The sequence below is a fragment of the Diplotaxodon limnothrissa genome, linkage group LG5, assembly GCF_057381915.1.
Source record: "Diplotaxodon limnothrissa isolate DT_005_m linkage group LG5, D_limnothrissa_male_GT1.1, whole genome shotgun sequence".
NCBI classification, from domain to species: domain Eukaryota; kingdom Metazoa; phylum Chordata; class Actinopteri; order Cichliformes; family Cichlidae; genus Diplotaxodon; species Diplotaxodon limnothrissa.
In genome coordinates, this window is record NC_140600.1 from 11,833,922 (window position 1) to 11,855,295 (window position 21,374).

The 21,374-nt window shown below is 41.2% G+C and overlaps 1 protein-coding gene across 1 annotated transcript in view; it reads left to right on the forward strand.

Moving 5' to 3' along the window:
- The window catches only part of cdh4 (cadherin 4, type 1, R-cadherin (retinal)), a 228,239-nt gene that overhangs the window by 152,361 nt on the left and 54,504 nt on the right, over positions 1-21,374 (forward strand). The window contains exon 5 of the mRNA XM_085353049.1: positions 3,451-3,633. Within this exon, the coding sequence (XP_085209175.1) occupies positions 3,451-3,633 (183 nt within the window). The remainder of the gene's footprint in view (positions 1-3,450; positions 3,634-21,374) is intronic.

The window sequence follows — 21,374 nt, forward strand, 5'->3', positions numbered from 1 at the left end:
TCCCAATGGCGATTAAAAGACACACACCTCAAACACCAGCTCGTTTTGTTTTGAGAGGTGCACTGGTGTAACAAATCGTGCTCTTGGTTCATCTGCACTCGGATGATCTGGCTTCATCGCTGAATATACTTTGGCTTTCTTCTCCTGCTGTGCTCTCTTTGTTGTATAGCACCAGCGAGAGTGCGCTGATTTGCTTTTAATAACCACCTTAGTATCTCTGTTCTGTTTCAGAGGCAGAAATTATCATACCAGGAATGTGCTCCACCCGTTAGTTTTAGCATTTAATTTTCCCAGTGTACAATACCGGAGCAATTGAAGTATAGAGCATCTTTGGCCTGAAAGCCCTTTCCGCTGTGTTTATGTACTCAAGCTATCGCACCACACACAGGTAGGGCCTCTCGTTGAGTGCTCTCCAACTCATACTGATTTCATGGCACGTTGGTTTGCTTTCTCCACCAGCTTAGAGCCCATCAGTTATGCACCACTGGATTTGGAGTCCACCGGTTGCCGGAACAGGTTTTAGTGCTTATTTGATTTGCATTTTAACCACACTCTCCTCAGAAAGCCTCACCTGTTCAAGGTAGATTACAGCGAATGCCGAGAGCAGGTTGGAACGTAGGACCCTGGGGTCCAGCGGTCATTGAAAACAGCGTCAGGGTTGGATGCCTGCTTTTTTTTTTTCATTCTGCTTTAACTTTGTGATTAAAGCCTGATGATGTTGACAGTCCACCCTGGAAAGCTGCAACTCTCAACAGTCAAAGAGAAACAACTAAAATTTCAACTTTTGTTTTCTTTTCTCTTTTTTTTTTAGATGGAAAGTTTTATTTTTAAATGTCTTTTTTTCTTCAATTTAGGTTTTGATAAAAGATGTCAAAGAACATTCGTCTTATTGGAGACTAGCGCTCTGATGTCTTTTTGTATTAATGAAACTAGAAGGGAAACTGCTGCAGTAAAAAAAATCAAAAGGTCTGAATCAAATGTTTCAGAGCAGATATATCAGTGAGCACACACGCTTATTGTATGGCTCTGCCTGTTTGTCAGACTGATAACCTCCAGATGTCAGCTTCAGGGCTCAGAGACTGCGGGCTTGAAGACTGCCCCAGCAACACGAAACATGCCTGGGAGCAGAGAGGTGCCAGCTGGTCCTGCATGCCTTTGGGTTTCAGGAGCCTCCGGCACATCAGAGGCACACTAACTGACTCCTTGTTATGTGTTCGAGCGCACAATCACACACACTGAGACGTGCAAACTCACAGACAACTCACCACGCACATATGTTCATGCATTATTTTTACACAATTGCCCATGTGCGCACATGCATTGCACATTGCATTAAGGCTGGGACACACAATTCTCCATATGTGCGCACAGGCATGACTGAACTCACTATTCAGACCAAAAAAGAAAAATCCCAAACCTAATGTGCACCTAGTTCCATGAAAGCCCACCGAGAGCGTGTTCCAGTTTTTCTTTGTAATTTCGGGTCTGTCAGGATGCCAGCAGCCTGTCATCTGCTATGCTGTTTGAAAATGACAGTCACATGCAGCCACTATACTGATATCATCCACAAGCAGGCTTACAATAAAGGATATCTCCCTTTGGTTGTTTGTCACTCTGCCTGACTGTATCTCTTATTCACTTCTTCATTCCTTCCAAGGAATGTTGAGGCCCGACCGATTGGAATTCTTCAACCTTGTTATCATCAGTAGGCAGATCGATAAAGAGTATCCATTCATTTATTGTGTTTTCTGCTGATAGCCGGGAAAGCAGATAAGGGTTTTATCATAGGAGCAGCAAACCAAACTGAACATAGCTGAGGATGAACTATGGCACATGTCATAACTGACCGTATACGCCTGTATAAATATTCTCAATCATCATCATTCCGTTTGGAGAGTCGGGCTTTTTTTCTGTTGTATGTTTGTCATGTTGATATGCCGGCTTATTTTCCCTTGTTTTTGTTTTTAACAGACATTTGCTAACACACTCAGCCACAGAAAAACTCTCAAATTCACAGACAGAGACTAATTCCACCTGCCTACCGTGGATGGGCCTGGCACACGCTGCCTCCACTGCGCCAGTTGGTACCTGTGAGTGTTTTGGATGAGTGAAGCTAGAATGAGAGCCATCTTATCTGGGAAACACATCTGGTCCCCTCGTTCTTCTTTCTGTCCCCTAACCATTCACCCCTGGTTGCCCCGCTTCCCCTACGTGGCGTTCCGGCTAAACCCTCAGCCCCTGCTGCCTCAGAGCCTGAGCTTGAGCTTACGGTCCAGTTCTCTGAGCTGTGAATGAGGGAAGAGTTAAAACAAAAGATGAAAAATGTTCACTGTGTTTGTTCGGGTGTAGCTTACAGTCTGCCTCCCTCGCAGGGAAAGCAGATGTGCGCTGATAGGATGAACTGCCGGCCTGCGTTTGGCGTGGTAACTCGTCTGTTTGCTCGTGCGCACACGTCCCTGTGCCACTGTGTTGTGTGTATTCCAGGTGGGACGAGCGGGAGGATTTCCACTGTGCTTCAGGTGACAGCGACACACTGCCAGTGAATGTGTGTGTGTACGCGGGGTGCAGAGACAACAATAGGATTATAGGTGGATTACAGAAATATAGCCATATTACACAGGAGGACACCATAGAGGATCCGGGGAAAAACACTGTCTTTTACACACCCTTCTAACCCTTATTTCACCAGGCAAGATGAGTAAGAACACAATCTTCTCTCTGCAGCCATAGCTGGGGGAGGTCAGTGCAGTGTGGTGGGGTGTCTTCGCCCATGCACTGCAATGTACAACTTGTCCCCACCACTGTGGTCTGTATGATGTTTGAAAGTGCATCAAAAATAAGAGAACACACACTCTCTGAGAAACAGAATACTAGTCCAGAGCATAGACATGATTTAGTCGCTAGCGACTGTTCTCAACAACACGAAAATAATGATTAAAAAAAAACAAAGACAAAAGGGTGCTTTACTATTTGATTTGATGACAGAGTTGTGTCTGGGCAAAGTGTTGCATGGGAGGACAGGGATGGGAGGAAAGCATGTCTGTCTGCAAAAATCTGTGCTGGGATGCAGACAAAGCACAGCAGCTCTATGGACAAAACCCAGCTATGCAGCCTGGGGGGGAAATCTCACTTTCTGAGGCAGAAGCTGAGGACTTGGGCAGGCTCAGGTGTCATGCCAAAGGCAGGAATTGTGATGCAGCCACATTCATAGGGATGTTTATTTATATTTCCCAGTGCCTGCCTCCATCACTCTCCTAAAACCTGTTGTTACACTGACACCAGGTATTTTACTTTTAGCAGAGAAAACTTTTCATTTCACAGCACTTTGTAAAATCACCTTCAAGCCCGGCATGGCAAAAATAATATCAAATGAAAGATTACGCAAAATTATTCAGTGCAGGACATAGAATGGCATGATATATTATGATATGTGTGGCATTTTCTTTTCAGATTGGCATTGAGGAAATGCTGTCAAGAGTCTGGGACTCACCACCCAGGGTTATCAAGTTCCTTCGAAAACATCAGAGAGGCTCCTCTGCCAACGGGCTGAGGCGACAGAAGCGAGACTGGGTCATCCCGCCTATTAATGTGCCTGAAAACTCCAGAGGACCTTTCCCTCATATGCTTGTCAGAGTAAGTGACAGTCTGAGTAACTTCAGCAAACAATGTGTCTTCTCCTGACGTGAAATATGTTTGATGCACCACAAACTTTTGTATAGTTATCTTTGCAGCGAAAAGCTAAGATTGAAAGAAGAACCAGGTAGAAGCCATGTTTTCTTTCAAAGTACTTACCGAAGCAAAGAAAGAGAGAAGACTGGGGATTATTCTGTAGTATCTCTTACAATCACCATGAGGCTGAGAGATTCTACATTTTGAGATTTTCTATCAAGCACACCCAGCGGGTAAAAAAGCACAGCTCTTGTCTCTGATTTAAGTTATGATGCCAGGTGATTTGTCTGCTGTGCTTCTGGGGACCACAAAAAAATCAATTTTTTTTTTTTAAAAAGGGGGAAAAATACCTTCTTTGGAAATAGGGTTGTTTAAAGGAGTAAGTTTTTAGGGCTATTGTAAGTCAAATATGCTTACATCTAAAGTGATCACTCTGGGAGAAAGTTAGAAGTGGTATGTTTTTCTCACATGGGGCAGGAGGCATAGGGAGGTCAGAGAGGTAACAGAAGAAAAAGTCAAGGGAGGAGAGCAAGACCTCTGCCTCGAGGTCAGAGTGGAATAAAACTGAAAACAGTGCTGATCTGGCTTTTTGTTGACTTGTGTGAAGACTAAGACGAGCGGCATTAAATGGAACGTGAGCTGGGGTTAGGCTGTCGTGAGACAGGTTAGTTTTACCCTGCTGAAGATGTGTTGTTGCTATAGCAGTCCTGTTCAGTACGACAGGAATTGCAAGTTTAAACATTTGATGTATGTGTTTGGCTGAGGAGCCAATGGTGCGAAGCTACCACCTGCAGGATTGTGACCGAAAGCCTCTAAGTCAGAATCCTGCCTAGATGCAGTGATATCCACAGCGCTGTGGAGCCGTTCATGACTGGGACGGCCAAATGATAATGTCCCCTCTTCAATATCACACTCACGTTTGTGGAGAACCTTGTGCTAAATAACTTGTGAACAACCTTGTAACAGAAGGTGACTTAACCCAGTATCTACCCAATGAAAGAAACATTAAATTGCAAAATATTTTGGTCGAGCTCTTTTTGAAATGAGCAAAAATATAACTTTCTTGCTTGGTTTCAGAAGAGCAGAGCTACAGAATACTTATTTTCTCTCAGTGAGATTTCTACATCTTCTGATGTAGCTTTTCCACTACTTTTTCACATCACAGTGCATCTCTTTGTGGGTTATATATTCATGTTGTTATCTAGTGTACAAGGAGCCCAAACACTTTTTTAAGGATGGATTGTGGACGAAGATGCAGTCAGTTTTGTTTTGTTATTGGGACGGTGTTGTGCACATTTCAGTTCTTTAGCTGTGACATGGGGATAGATACAAAACATGCAAAATTTTGCATGTAAAAAGCTGCGGATAAAACACTGAGAATGCAAACAGTAAAGCCAAGTGTCTCAAGAAAGCCAAGTGTCCATATTTAAACAATTTCATTTTTAAGACATTTTTACCTTTTATGATGCTGTGAGCTTTAACAGTGTTTTTATCAATTCAGCCTCCAGCCCGTTTTTGTCTGTGCGTGAGCTCAGGTCTCTATAAATTAGACTTTGTGAAATTTGTGCTAATAAAGCCTTATTTGAATATGTAGCAGAACTGACAAGTTTTTGTAAACCAGTTTCGGGGTTTTTGGCTGCTGCACTGATCCCCACTCTTTTACATACACGGACATCTGGATTTATTAAGGGTTTATATACAGCACCCAGAGAGCAAATATCCACCAAGGCAGCTCACACTCCAGGCAGTATTTACTTTTAAGGGAACAGTATTCTTTTATATATTGATTTTGTTTTCTTTGTTCTTTTTAAGTGCACTTTGAGAAGTTAGTGTGCAGTAAAACCAAATGCAAAGTACAAGCTGCTGTTATTTGCCCTGTTTAAACCTGTTTTAAACATAATTATAAGGGCTTGAGGAACTATTTTGTTTAATATTACTATGTGGCTATAGTGCATTTTTAGCATTCATTTCATTTGTTTAGTAAAATGTGTTTAAATGTTTAGTTATAAATAACAAGAGAAAAAAGTTTTGATCACAAGTTTATTTTGTTTTCCAAGAAAACAACAAGAAATTATACGTATTCAGGAACGGGGTACATGTACATCGTGTACTCAAAAAGTATCCAGTGCCAACATGTTCTTGTCAGTCTAAAAACCTACGATTTAAAAAGATTCATATGGCATTATTATCACTTTGATCTTTCTCTCTTGAAGGAGAGGTCAGAGGTCAAATGTGACATGATATTTTAAATCTTCGTACTGTACTTTCTATTTGCTAAGCATACACACCACATTTGTAAGAATCATAGCTTCTGAGTTTTAAGGCTTTCTGTCAAATTTTGACCAATAAATCACTGAGTTGACCTTGAAGCCCCTGGTGGATGTAAGCCAAATTATAATGGATTGTTAACACGACCCCAATCTGCAGCCTTACAAAGTTTTTTCCCGTCAAAACTTTTCAAGTTGCCAAGCTTAACCCTTTAAAGCCGGTCAGAGCGGGCACGCTCCATTTTGCGCAACTACTTTTAAATCCCGGTAGAACTGCAACCACGTAAGCTAGCGCAATAATTTTTTTTGCATATGAAACCGGAGGAGTTGTACTTACATCTTATGCCATCAGCTTGTCCTCGGTCACAGTTTCCTTCCACATAAAGCTTTGCAAAAACTGCATAAAAAGCACTTGCAGCAACAAAAACATAATATTCCAGAAACACGCTTTGCTGATCCGATCAGCTGTTCATAACACTTCCTACGTTGGAATAGACGTCAGAGCGAACTTTTGCATGTCCGCCATTACCTGCCCGAAACCGGAAGTGACGTCATTTTCGCGGAAATGTAGTTTTTTACCATCAGGGCCTCATGAGCCTATACTGGTGTTTTTAAAAGTTATCTTTGACTTTATGACTTTCTGTGTCATTTCTGGGACGCTTAGGACTCATATTGCACTGCTGGAAATAGTTTATTTTGATTCATATGCTGCTTTTTTGCTAATTTGCACTATAATATCGATACTATCGAATTTCCCAGAGGAACACACCCGAGGGATTAATAAAGTTCTATCTTATCTTATCTTATCTTAATATTTATTTTTGTTTTTCCTGCAGTATATAAAAATTGGTGTATTTCAAAAATAAAACTATGAAGACACTCAAAATAAATTTCCTGTGGTGGGAAACTATTTTGTGCAACTTTTTTGTATTTACAGTTTTGAGGGATAAGCGTCTTAAATAAATAAATAAAAGCTCTGTGAAGACTTTTACCAGTTTGTCACTTTTACTGTTAAAACTTTGAGGTCGCTTCAGGCCATTCTGGTTGAATGTTAGCTTGTTACACCCCGGCCTAGGCAACCGGAGTGCAACACGAAAAAAGTAAAAATAAAGGAAAAAAAAAAACACACACACAAAAACCCCCCACTAAAGCTCACCACCAAAATCCCGAAACGAAAGTATCGACAAATCTATTTACAACAAACTATTTATTTACAACAAAACACCAAACTATTTACAACACGGGGGAGATCGCGACCATGACACACTGAAACACAGGGTTTAAATACCTAGAGGGAGCAATCAGGAAAATGGACAACAAGAGGGAAACACAGCTGGGGCAACTCAGAACTGACGAGACAGGGAAACGTAAACTGAAAAGACTAAGATAACACAGACTTTCTAAGTAAAACAGGAAACACATAACAGTCACGCCAAAAAGAACACACTGACAACACCGAAACGTAACAAGCTTGTGTGCTGAAGTACTTTATTCCAGTGCTGAATTCTGTCATACGTACACTACAGATACCTCTGTCTGTGCAAACAATGACAAAAACAAAGCGCAGTTTAACCAAATAGGATTGCCGAGGTTTTTCCACCACTACCCTAGACTACATAATCACATGTTGGCTGTCAAATTGATTTTTAACCCTCCAAACAGACCTTTGCTGCTGAATTTGTTATGAAGTCGAACATGAAAAGGAAACAGGGAAATGCATGGAAATGAAAAATGAAATGAAAAAGTAATTGATTTTAAAATTCAAAACTAAAATTTTACTTCTCTCACTCTGAGCACATTTTAGAAAAATAAGGCATGTATCGCCGGTCTAAAGTAATGATTCCAGTCACACATTTCTCTTTCAATAATACCAGTTTTAGTTTGAATTGTAAGCATTTTTTTCAGAGCACATTTGCTGTTAGAGCCCCGGGACTTGAAAGAATTCAATTTTACTCTGCAGCCCATCTACCACTCTGTCATTCTCTGAGTAAAATGTCACAATTCTCAAAATCAAAAGGAGAGAATTTGACTATACTGGTATGTAACCAGTCCCTAATACGACCAGTGCAAAACAAATAAGGAAAATCTAAAGCAAGACTCTCGTGGGGGTGTCACACTCTTGTGGCTGTGTGCTGGTTGTCTAATCTCTCCTCACTCACTGCCTCTTATCAGTCACCAACACAGAGATGCAGCTTTTACTACCATTTCTGACACACACAGACACACACTAACACACACAAAGTCCCTTACGCCCATTTGTACAGTAAGGCTTACACTTCAGGATTACGGAAATCGCCTTTCACAGGCGTGTCAGCTAGCATGGAAGCCCTCAGCCTCACACACAAACACACAAAACAGGGCCGTGAAGTGTCACAGGAGGGCCCAAATTGTGCTGCCCTGCTGGAGAAATGGACCCTCTTTTATCCCCTTTTCTTGTTGGATTAAGGCTTTTCTGCATACTTGTGACCGCGTCAGTGCTGAGGTTGATCATGCTCTTACATACATTGCACCACAGTATAGATGTGCCTTATCCCTTGGCCGGAGCGGAAAGCAGTGCACCATAAGGGATGCGACTCTCTTGGTCTGTGCGCTTGTCTGTCCCCGGCTCTCTCTGCAACATATTTCTTCATTCTGACAGGCTGCCGAGGAAAGGAGCAGGGGGGGATTCCGTGCTTTATCTCGCTGGTCTCAGAAGTAGCCAAGAACAACCTTTAAAGCTCTCACACTTGATTTCAGGACACACTCGCTCTCTTTGAGCTTTGTCCTCTCGCGTTTCTACACTCAAGCTCTCACGTAAAGCTTCATCGAGCTTGGAAAGACCAATTAACCATTGGTTAATTTTACATTGTGGGTCACATACAACCCACTTTGATCTTAAGTGGGCCGGCCCAGTTAAACTCCCCTTTCGGTCAGTGTAAAGAAATTAATGTAACTAAAAGAAGTGCGATTTCAGCAGACTGTCTCAGATTTTGTACATGATAAAGTAATTATTCTGTAGTAAACGAAAGCAATCTGTCAGCATGACAGCTTAGATTTAACTGTAAAATATACATTTGTTAACTGTGTATTTAGCTATCAGTTACACTGGTTTAATATACATGCAAATGGCCACAGGGAGGCCTTAATCATTAGAAAAAGCTTCAAAATACAGTCAAAAGTTATGCCATTAGTCCAGCAGGCCAGATTGGAGTCTTTGCTGGGCCGATTTTGGGCCCCAGGCCTTATCTTTGACACCTCTGCACTAGGATATGTGGTTTGTGCCAGTTAATCATAATTTATAGTCCATCTGTATACACGTTTCTGTTCTGACAGAGGGAGGAGGGGGCTATTTACCAACTAGATGCACGTTTACGCGGCCCTCCAAGACCCTGACTGCTCTGTAGTTGAACGCAGATGATGTAAGCGTCTGCTGAATGTTAATTGGTTGACAATTGGGCCGGAATAGAGCAGGGAGCAACATTGGAGTTCACCAGGAATCGCAATCAAAAACTTCAAAAATAAAATATACAGCATGAAAAGCACAGACAGTGGCTACAGTGGACACGTTTCATTGTGTTTGCTACTCTGTTTCTCTTCAGCAGTTTTTATGTCACTGCATAACTTTACTCTTCTCTGCGACTTGCTGACAGACCAACAACAGCACAAGCAAGAAAGGCCAACAGACCAGTCTTACTTGTGCCACATACTTTTTATACTGCCTTGATCTGGCAACAAAGCTTTCTGCAGGCAGGCGGGCAGTCCTCGGACTGGAGCGGACAGTGAACGTGCTACCTCTGCAGGATCATAAATGCTGCCTTAGACGGCTTTAGATCCAGTCCCTGCTAGTTTAAATCTTAATAAATATTTAGAAAGAATTCCTCATAGCAGACGTACATCATGCTGGGACGTGCTACATTTACGTCCAAGCTAAACAGAAATTTATTCTTCAAAATCATCAAAATAAATTTACATAAATCCGCAGTTCCTTCTGTAAGTGCTGAGCAGCATTGTTTTTCGGGTGTCCATGCTACTGTAAACCACACCATGCAGGTGCTTGCTAAAAATTTGACAATGGAAACTCCTGCTGGTGGTCTGTCTCTGTGTGTTAGCCCTGCGACACACTGGCGATCTGTCCAGTGTACCCCGCCTCTCGCCCTATGGTAGCTGGGGCAGGCTCCAGCCCCCCCCCCACGACCCTGATAAGGATAAATGGAAGAGCATGGATGGATGGATGAATGGATTTAGTCTTATTTCGTTAATCATTCATACATACACTCATTAGTTATTCATGTTGTGTTTCATATCATTCTCTCATTGCCAACACCATCACACTGTTAAAGGTTTGATTGCAATATCCTGGTTCAGTTGCTCAGAGCCAATTTTTCTTCATTGAAACAAATGGAAATGGCTCTCTCTGTTTCTCTGTCTCCCTCGCTCGCTCGCAGACACCAGTGGCGTAGAGGAGCTCCGTTCTACTGCAGGCCATATTTACCTTGACGTGTGCGTTTCAGTCATGAAGAACTTCAAGTGGTGCAGCTTTGATGGCATTGATTTACCATTGTGTTCAAATGGAATATGCTTCAAAGCTTTCGCTGTCAAATTATTTGACATGACAGATGTAAGTGCAGTGGAAATGAAGAGGTTGAAAAACAGCTTGAGTTAAATGGATACCAAGGTAGATAGCAAGAATTACTCCCTTTTTTTTGGAGGAACTGAATAGCGGGGAGGACGGTAGATGGAAAAGGGAGAATGGGGGACAAGCTGAGATTGAAACAAAAAAGAAGAAAAGAAAAAAATGGAAAGTCTTTCGAGAGTGCTGTAAATCTGCGGGGTGAGAGAGGCCAACATTAGTTTCAGGCCATTTGTGGCATTCTCATCTCAACCGTCTCCTGCAGCACCTACACTGGGGCCAATGAGGCAAAACTGATGGAAAGCAGTCTGAATATAGGAGAGAAAAAATTCCCCTTTTCATTTAACCAGGCTGCAAATATTGGCTTCTTCCCTGACCCACGGTTAGGACAATGAGTTGGAAATAATTGGGCCGAGTGTGGACAGTTATTTTTAAATGTGATTGCACAAGCCAAGAGAAAACATGACAGAAAAATGTCTGTATTTGCTGTTTCTGTTATGGCGCATTATTCTATACCATTTATTATTGCACTAAATTTCACTGCAATGATGCGTTTATTACATCTTCTTATCGTACGGCAACATTTGAAAGTAAAATTAAGATCTTGTCTAAACCAGCTTCTCAGTAAGATTTAGTATGTTTTTTAATAACTCACTCATATATTCTAATATAATATATATTGTAATATACCATAGTATCATAAGTGTCACAGACTGAATAACTGCAGTAGGAAGTAAACAAATGTTATGTGTGCCAACCACTTCAACATCCGAGTGACCTTTACTTTTAAAACCAAAGGAATGTCTGCTTTTTAATGGTATTTTTGTAACTAAAATCTGCGTGTGTTTATGTGTTTATATTTTATGTGCAGGGGAGAGAGTTAGCTCATTTGTAATGACACTGTAATGTCTGTACAGTTGTTTGCTCAGTACCCAAAATGAAAACATGGTGGTGTATTTACAACCTCGCATTGCTCAGTGTATTTCATTACAGCTCATAATGAGTTTGTAATATGATTTTTGGATGCGCTTGTGTTGTCTGCAGTTTTATTGCATCTCTTGTGCATTGAAATACATTGTGTCTACTTTGTGTGTCTACACACCTTGTGTATTCACCATTCTGTGTGTCAGTATCCCTGTATCCAGCTTTTGGCTGTTTGCGTTAGCGGGACAAAAGGCACCTCTGTATATTAAATTATTCAAAAGCTGGTTTATCTAAATTTAACACTTGGCAGAAATCCTCACCTCCCCAAAAAGTTTGCACACTGATTACTTATTCCCTGCAGCCCACTTTCTAGATGGAAATCACTTGTACTTACATCCATTCACTTCTGCTGCTGCCGGTGCTGATGGTGGGAGCTTTCAAGGATACTGTAGGAAACCAACTTTAAGGCAAACTTTTCAAATTACCTACTTTAGCACTTCAAACTAGGGCTGCTCGATTATGGCAAAAATGATAATCACGATTATTTTCACTGAAATTGAGATCTCGATTATTTGACGATATTTATTTAACCCTTTAAGACCTACCATAGAACCAAGTCCGCCAGAGCTTATATTATATTTTTACATGTTGTAGTGCCATTTGTGGGAGCATTTCAAGTTGCTATACAACTATTATAGCCCATATTTTAATAATATGTATGCATTAAGTCCATAGTAACTACATTAATTGCAAAAAAGTGCAATAAACTACAAAAAAAAATTGAAAATCATTTTTGTTTTTTTTGCATATATTTCTACTTGGAGAAATTTAAGAGGCTTATCCTTCAAAACTTTAAATACAAAAAAGTTGCAAAAAATAGTTTACAACAGGAAATTTATTTTGAGTGTCTTCATAGTTTTATTTTGGAGATACATCAATTTTTATATACTGCAGGAAAAACGAAAAAACAATCCTATGATGCAAATTTGCAAAGAAAACAGCATCAAAATAAACTATTTCCAGCAGTGCAATTCGAGTTCTAAGCATCCCAGAAACTATTCAGAAAAGTCAAACATGACCAGTATAGGCTTTTAAGGCCTACAAGTAAAAAAAACTACAATTTCCGCGAAAATGACGTCACTTCCGGTTTCGGGCAGGAAATGGCGGACATGTGACAGTTCGTGCTGATCTGTTTCACTGTGGGAAGTGTTACGAACAGCTGATCGGATCGGCAAAGCGTGTTTCTGGAATATTATGTTTTTGTTCCTGCAAGGCTTTTTATGCAATTTTTGCAAAGCTTTATGTGGAAGGAAACCGTGACCGAGGACAAGCTGATGGCATCAGATGTAAGTACAACTCCTCCGGTTTCATATGCAAAACAAATTATTGTGCTAGCTTACACGGTCCAGGTTCTACAGGGATTTAAAAATAGTTATGCAAAACGGAGCGTGCTGCTCTGACCGGATCTAAAGGGTTAACAATGACTTTAAAAAATAATATAAAATAGTGTGCAACACCACTGAAGTTTTTTTTACCTCTCTTTTCAACCAACGGCAGTCACTCTCCTCTCCAAATAACTTCTGCTTAGCTTTCCGAGCTTCCCTCGGGTCCTCTTAATCAGCGGTCTCCAACCTTTTTTGCGCCAGGGACGGTTTATGCCCGACAATATTTTCACGGACCGGCCTTTAAGGTGTCGCGGATAAATGAGGGAGGGGCCAATAATCGGCTCAGTCATTTTTAATGATCGTTGAAAGCCCAGATCGTAATCGTGATTAAAATTCGATTAATTGAGCAGCCCTACTTCAAACACATCAGGATTTACAAAAGTATTGTATATTCAACAACAGCCATGGTGAAAAAAAGTGCACCCTCTTTTAATTTTAAGGTTTTGTGTATAATGACAAAAATAATAATAATGATCTGATTCTCATCCGGTTTTAAAGTGTACACCGTGTAGCTTGTAGAGCCACTTTAAGTAGCAAAACCCTAAAATATGAAAAAAAATCATTTTCAGAATGACATATCAGTCTCACATTGGTGCTTCTGTGCTTTGAGTTTGCAGGCATTTGTTTATTCAGAGCTCTCTCGTGATCCTGATCGCAGCATCAAGCTGAGGTCGAGATTTTTCAGTGGGCTGTTGCAACACCTTGATTCTCTTCTGCATTTACTGCAAATGTGCTGGTGTGCTTGGGATCACTTTCCTGTTGCATAACCACAGCTTTAGCTGTTGTACAGATGATCTTGCATTTGATTCTAGAGTAGTTTGGTATACAGAGGAGTTCTTGGTGGACTCAAATCATCACCCCTCCACCTGGTATGATATGCTGAGATGCTGTGGTTATTTTTACAGTTTTTCTGATCATTGTACAGTCTAACCTTGGAGTAAATTTGCTGGGACATCCACTCCTGGGAAGATTGGCAGCTGTTTTGAACGTTTTCCATTTGTGAATAATCTTTCTCAGTGTGGAATGATGGACTTGGAAATGGCCCTATAAGCCTCCCCAGATTGATGAGCAGCAGCAATTGTCTCTCAAGATCACTGCTAAAGTCTTACCTCCTTGGCATTGTGTTAACATACACATGAACACTTCAGACCAGCAAACTGAGAAAACATCTGCTTTTATAGACAGTTAATGAGCCAAATAATAAAGTGCATTGGTTTGGCAGCTATTTCCCTATTAATTCCTCAGGAAGTGGTAACGGGGTACTTACGTTTTTCTTACCTCACATCTGCATTTTGTCTTCATTTTGTTCAAAAACACGAAGTGTTGTTTTTCATCTGAGGTGTTTTCGACTCAGTTTTCAAGAATCAGACGTTCTGGTGACTGTACATAAAATCAGCTGGTTTCGGCTGATTGGCGAGAAGTCACATCTCATATGAACTTCAGTTCTTGAATACACTATGGCTGTAATTTATATCTATGTCTTTATTTACACTGTTAGCGCCTCTTATGAGGACAGTGCTAACAAGAGTTGTCAGCTGACTCCAGGTTACACTAATGAGGTGAAAAGAAATTAATATCCGGAGAGATTTCTACTCGTCTCAGACATGGAGCATTTTTGAGTTTTACTCTGAGATTGCATAAATGTAGAGCCTAATTGGATTAAGCTCTTTAAGTGCTGCAGTGGTTCGATTTTGCAGTTTCCTACAGAGTGCTTCCTGAGTCCCAGTCATCACATTATCTGTCCAAATTATTACCCCACCGCAGTCGGCTGTGTAACATTTTTATATAATGTAATTAGAATTGAATGGAACAACAAACATCACGCATTATCCTGTAAGTGTAAAGGTGAGGTCAAAGATTTGAAATGTCTCCACTATTGTTTTCTCGAGCCTGTCTATTGGTGATAAAAACTCGCTTCAGTTTTTAGCTTCAAGGGGCAGAGTTTGTTGACATGTCTCTTTGGTTTAAATCAGGACATCGCTCACTCGCTTTTCCCCTGACACAATTCCTCAGATTGCGTCCCAGAATCCCAGAGTTTCATCCATAATGATAACACGCAGTTTCCAGAAATAAAGTTCCCTTAAATGTAGTTCTGCATACTTTACCTTTTCCTAATGGGGAAGTGCTGTCTAACCCAGCTTCTCCAAAAGATCTGCCAAAACAGCTCGCTTGTTTCCATCTTCTTAGAGTACAGGTCCTCCCTTTGGAGCTGTCCTGAAAGTATGATGCACTTTTCAGCTCTGGCAGATGATTAAATTTTAGAGGCCTTAGACTGTTTGCGCTAGGGCTGGGCGATATATCGAGTTTTTAAAAAATATCGATATATTTTCATACGAGATATAAGATGTGACAATATCGTTTATATCGATATAGTCTATGTTACGTTATAATTATACTTGTGGAGCCGCAGGTTTGCCTCTCTTTCGTCCACTTTTGTCTCTACGCAACGTTACTCGGCCTCGCCTCTCCTGCACTGAACACAACTCCCCCATAGCTTCACCTGCAGGCAATGACAAGATGAAAGCGGAAAATCTCCGTTAGCGAGTTACCGTGCGTGGGGCTGGATGGCGTCAACGTGTTAGCGAGCTAACCGCGCTAACGACATGCAGCCCAGAGGGGCTGCACGGCCTAAAATCCTTTCCTTTTCTCAAAAATCGACAGTGCGCCTTATGTATGAATTCTGGTTGTGCTTACTGACCGCGAACCGATTTTATGTGGTACACAGCGCTCAGCAATCTGTCAAAAAATGTTTTAATATGACTTTGCTAAGCTACGGAGCTGCACCGCTTGATGGATTGTCGGAGGATTACGGCTACCGAGGAGGAGCCTCGCGGAGTGATACGTACTGTGTGTGTATAAGGACCACAAATGGCACCTGTTCAGAGACGTGGTGCAGCTGTGAAATCTGTCTCTTTGTTATTATGCTCAGCGTCTATTAGTTTACATTTTGACTGCACAATTGTGAGCTTTTTGTTATGCACAAAAACAACATTGTTTTCTTTTATTTATGGACCATGATTATTTAATATATGCTGATAATTTATTTTTGAGTAATATCTACGCTGTATGTAAATAAAAGTGCCCGTGTGACATCTGGGACACAGTGTGACTAAGAACTCTCTTTTTGTTCTTAACTTATGGCTTAAAAAAAAAATAAATCGAGATATATATCTTATATCGCCATCCAGCTAAAAAATATCGAGATATGAATTTTGGGTCATATCGCCCAGCCCTAGTTTGCGCCATTTGATCCTGTTTCTTCTTGGCCTCATTAATGCTTTCTGCTCTTGGAACAACTCTTTCATGAGTGTTCAGCTCATAATGTAACTTTTAAAAGTTTAGGACTAGAAATCTTTGTCATGAAATGATGCATGCTACGGAAGAATGTTGCAGCTTTGCTTTCTTCTCGGTACTTTCTCATGGAAAATCATTGTCTGTGATTTAGAAGTGGCCACATATAAATAGATAAATATCCCATAAAAGAAACTGTAATGCTTATTTAATCAATATTTATACGGGCAGTGGAATACATTGCTTCTGTAATTGGGTTAACCCACTGAGAATTACCACCCAAAGCCTCAGTTCCACTCAGCTCTGCAGAGCATTTTAGCATCCTGTTTTATAGCCTGCATCTTTAATGTTTACATTTTCTCTCACCAGTCTCATAAACCTTGTTTCAAGCTAGAACCAGACACCAGAACACCAGGCAGTCAGCATTACCTGCTGGCTAGATTTGCCCGCTAAAGAGGCAGATGAGAGGAAACATCACAGCTTCATTCTTTTTTCTTTGGGTGCACACTATCACCACTGAATAGTATTTGAAATAGCCGTAGATTTTTGGTGCGAGGACAGTTCAGTCTGCCTTTGTGAGATTCAGGAAACGCAATCTCCGACATGATAAGTGCAGAGAATTTGTGTACAAAGGAAAATTGTGCACAGGGGGCTTTTCTTTGTCGCTCTGTGTCTGAAGATGCGTGTCTGTCCCTCTGCATTGTCCGTGCGTTTGAGTGAAAGTATGTGTCTGTCATTCTCAGCATCCCCAGTCGGACAATTAGAAGGTGACAGTCCCATTAGAGCTGGCCCGCTAGTACAAAGGCTGAGTGCTGTTGTGAGTGACACAGAGCTCAGCCTCTCACTAAATAACTGTCAGTCTGCCCTCGTCCACTCTGACCCCTCTGGCAGCCTCCCTCTGAGCCACTTGAACTCCCCTCTGGGCGCTCATTGGCAGCCTTGGCAGCTCCCTGAGCCAAGCGTGGCCCTCCTTTCAAGGCAGGCCTCTAACTGATTGGTTGGACGCTGCTAGCCTTAGGCGTGCCAGAACGGCTTTCAACTGGCCTCAGGGTGCTGCTGATTGGCTAGGCTGTCACAGACGCAGGTCTCCTGTGGGAGCATGTGGCAGCAGCTTGGGTTTATGGGATGCAATTTGACAGAGGAGGTAGATGGAGGGGAAAAGTGCAAGAGCAGCAAAAAGCTCCCTGCTCCTCCCTCCCTCCATCTGTAGCTCTGTCTGCTAAAGTACATCTCTTTGCTGTTTGTTCTGCTCCTTCCCTTTAGTCAGCCTTCCAGCAGCCAGTCATGTCTTCACTTATAATTATCTTTGTGGCAAATTTCTCTTTGCTTGGAAGACCTATAATACGCTTTACCTATCATCCTTATTTTGAAAAGCCTAGCGTAGTGTAGGAGACTATTACTTTTTAACGAGTTAAATCTCTCTGGGGGTCTGCGGTCTGCTTGGGGTGGGGTAGGACAAGTACGTCAACCTCTCCGCCTGTTTCATTCCTATTGCAGAATTTCTTTCTAAGGGAGACAGAATAGTTGTATTTGCTCTGTTCTTCTCCCACGCTGCGAATCAGGGAATTAATGCCATTGTTAATGCAGAGAGACCACTGGTACATTTCAACAGGATTCTCGCCTCTTGCAGAGCTCATCTAAATTGCTTGGCTAATGCTGTAATTGGGTTTGTGAGTCACTTCTTAACTTCCATTAATATTTGTTCTCCCTCTAATTGCCCCTTTTTCCTATCCTACATTTCATTCCTCGGTCTGGCTAATGGTCTGAGGTGGAGGCAGTGATGTGCGTGCGAGTGTGTGCGCTTGACAGAACATCTAATCTATTTTTGAGCAGGTACATGATGTTAAAGCTGTGGGACTTCTTTCTCTTCACTGGTTAATGATGAATGGCATGCAGGATGGTTATGGAGGATATTGGAGTTTAAGAGGAAGATGTCAGAAAAGTTCACACTCCAAATTTGTGGAACCACCCCCAGACTCATGATCCAAGTATACTAAGGATGAGAAATATCTGTCTTCCAAAGACTTCCCATCTTAAGGAAAAGAAAAAAAAAACACTGTTTGAAGGTTGTTTATTGGATATGCTGCTGGCATTCTGAATGCTTTCTGCTTTTCATTAAAAGACATGTTCCTTGACGATGCCTCTGCCTTCTCAGAGATTTTCTCCTAAGCTTTCCCCCGCTCTTATCACACTCACCTCTAACTGGATTGTCTTTTCCTCTTATATATCACATTAAAGAAAAAGTTCCTCTGGAGGGAAAAAACATCACCCCCGAAAGGCTTTAGCCTTGTTTTCTTAAATTGTCAAGAAAGGAAAAAAAAACCTGACTCTATTATCTTTAAATCCAAATCTCGCTCACAGAAGTGTTACCTCAGGAAACCTTAAGAATTCAAAGGACTCAATTCAATTGACTGTATTAGAAAGTGAAAAAAGACCAGTGCTAGTACCGGAGCAGACGAACCTTTCTCAGATGGCAACCCGGCTCGTTTGTATTGATGGGACTCTCACTGCTTCCTTTCCACTGGGAGCAATGGGAGAATGGGGCACATGGGGCTGAGAGACAGACAAACTAATACGCAGCACAAATACAGACTGCACATCAAACGAAAGGAAGGATGTGTAAGGCAAAAAAGAGACCATATTCCAAAGCTGTAGGAGCTCAGTTCATTTTGTATTCAGTTTCCGATCCATAATGGACTACCCTGCCTTTGTGCTGTTCTTTATGAGTATAAGGGATAACTGTGTGCGACGGTGGCTGTCAGTGGCTCTCGCTTGAGAGATATTAAACCTGAGCTCTCTGCAGCTTTCCACTCACAGGGCGCCTATGTGACTATTTTTAAAATCATCTGCACCATTCCCTTCTCATGACGCCACTTAACTGACAGGTTTTACCCCATTTGTCGCCACTCTCGCACGCCCAAGGCTGTTATTGTATTCCGCAGGAAGAAAAGTTGGGAGGCTGGCAAAAACTTGAGGTCCTACATTCTCTCTAATTGGAAATTTTGTTTCCATTTTGTCAGCCCATGTTTCCATTTCTTTCATCCTTCACTTTCTTATTCCCTCCTATTTCATTTTGTTGGATGTTTGTGTGGATGGCCTATCACACTATTTGAATTCCTCTTCCCCATCAAAAGCAGAGTACATCAGCTTTGAAGAGTGACAAGCACACAGCAGGAGGGATCAAAGCAATGCAAAACTGAAATTTAAGAGGAAGTTAAAAAGCATGTAGTTTTGCCATTTCCCTCATGTTCAACAAAGAGAAAACAGATACTGTATAACAGCAGGAAAAGATGAGACATTATCAAACACAGCGATTTTCAAGGATGCCTGTGTAGTTCTCAGATGCACAGATGCTTTTGATAATGCCGTTTAACATAGCAATTCGTCCGTTCGCAGAAACGCGGGTTGGGAACCATTCCCGCGCCCCTATGACTGCAAAGGTTTGTCAGATCGGAATACTTTAACCCAAGTGGTGACACCAAAGTCAGACTGCTTAAGATAAGAAAATCAATTGTCTTTTCCAGCGTGGCAGTGTCATTTTCTTTCCTTAAAACCACTCAGTGAGGTGCCACACATGCAATGAATCTGCTATGAAAGTGTAAAAAAAGGGAAAGGGAAACCAATGAAAGGATATTTTAAAAGAAATTAAATAGCTTGCCAGCAATTCCCCAAGTCAATGGGCAGCAGTGTAAAAAGGCGCAGTAAACCAAATACAAATGAGACATATGAGCTTGCAGCTGAACCCACCACATATTCACACTACTACTTCAGGGAAATGTGAACTAAGCAGCAACACCATCAGCGAACAAATGAGATCTAATTATCTCTTAAAACCTGGCTGAAAATGCTCAAAATCTTATGATTGATTCCCGTTTATGCTGAATCCATCAGCTCCTTAAAACAGAGCACCAGTCTACACTATTTCAGTTATAGATGACAAAACTATATTGTTATGCCCTGTGTGCACATATGTGCCTATGTACAACTTTGGCTACAAACTGAGACTAAAAGCAACGACGACTTGTCACTATATACCTACGAGGCATGAAGACAGTAAGTAGGTTCTATTAAAGGAATCCTGATATTTGGCAGATGTTGTCTTAACCGTGTTTGACAGCTCATGTCTGTGCCCTGAGTGGTTGGCATCATCTCCCCCCATAATGCATCTCAGCATGGAAATGTCATTACTTTGGCTTTTCCTGCATTTGACTACTTCATATTAACCATCCTTCAAACTTACAGACTTTATACCAAACTCTAATAACTGCTGTGCAGTAGGTGTTTTGATATTTGACTTTTCGTGGCATCGGTGACATTTACTCCTACCAAACATTATAAATAGACGACACTGACATGTTTACCACTAAGCACAGAATATTAAATGTGTCTGCGTTGGGTAGGGATCAAGAGAGAGAACTGGAGCGCAAGCCCCATAGATAAGAGAGTTAAATATAAAAAATTAATTTGACGCAGCTGTAGCATAGACAAAAGAGATGAAACTAATCATAGGCAGTCACAAAAATAAGATTCAAGGGGGAAAAACAACGCTGCATAATTTACAGTGCATTTGATCGTTACCTAGATACAGCAACATCAGATGCCCAACACAAGAGGGAAATTTAGATGTTTTTCAGTCTTATTGTCACTGAATCAATTTATTAATTATGAGTCATGGTAAGTTTTTATTTTAGAGAGACAGAGGCAAGAAATAGAGAGTCTGTAATTCCTTATATGTGTACACACAGAGAGATGCATAGATATAGATATATGTGTGTGTCAGCATTATTCAGACCTTCAGATCCATCTGTTGACCTCGAAGGAGAGGTCAAAGGTCATATGTGACATGATATTTTGTCAACTATATGTTGACAGATCACACCAGGCTTGTACTATGAGATTAAGATGCTGTAGTTTAGCACAGGTCATCTTCTAATTGGAAGGTTGGTGGTTTGATCCATTCTGCATACCAGAGTGGGCAAAAAACTGAACCCCAAGTTGCTCTCCAGTGTGAATCCTAGAAAGAAAAGCATTTAGGCGTGGAAAAAAGTGCTATGCTAAATGAGGTAATTTGTGGGAAGTGAAACCCTCAAGGAGATTAGAAAAGAACCAGTCCATTTACAATAATAAGTTTTAAAGACATTATGTCAATTTTCCACAAAATCATTAAGT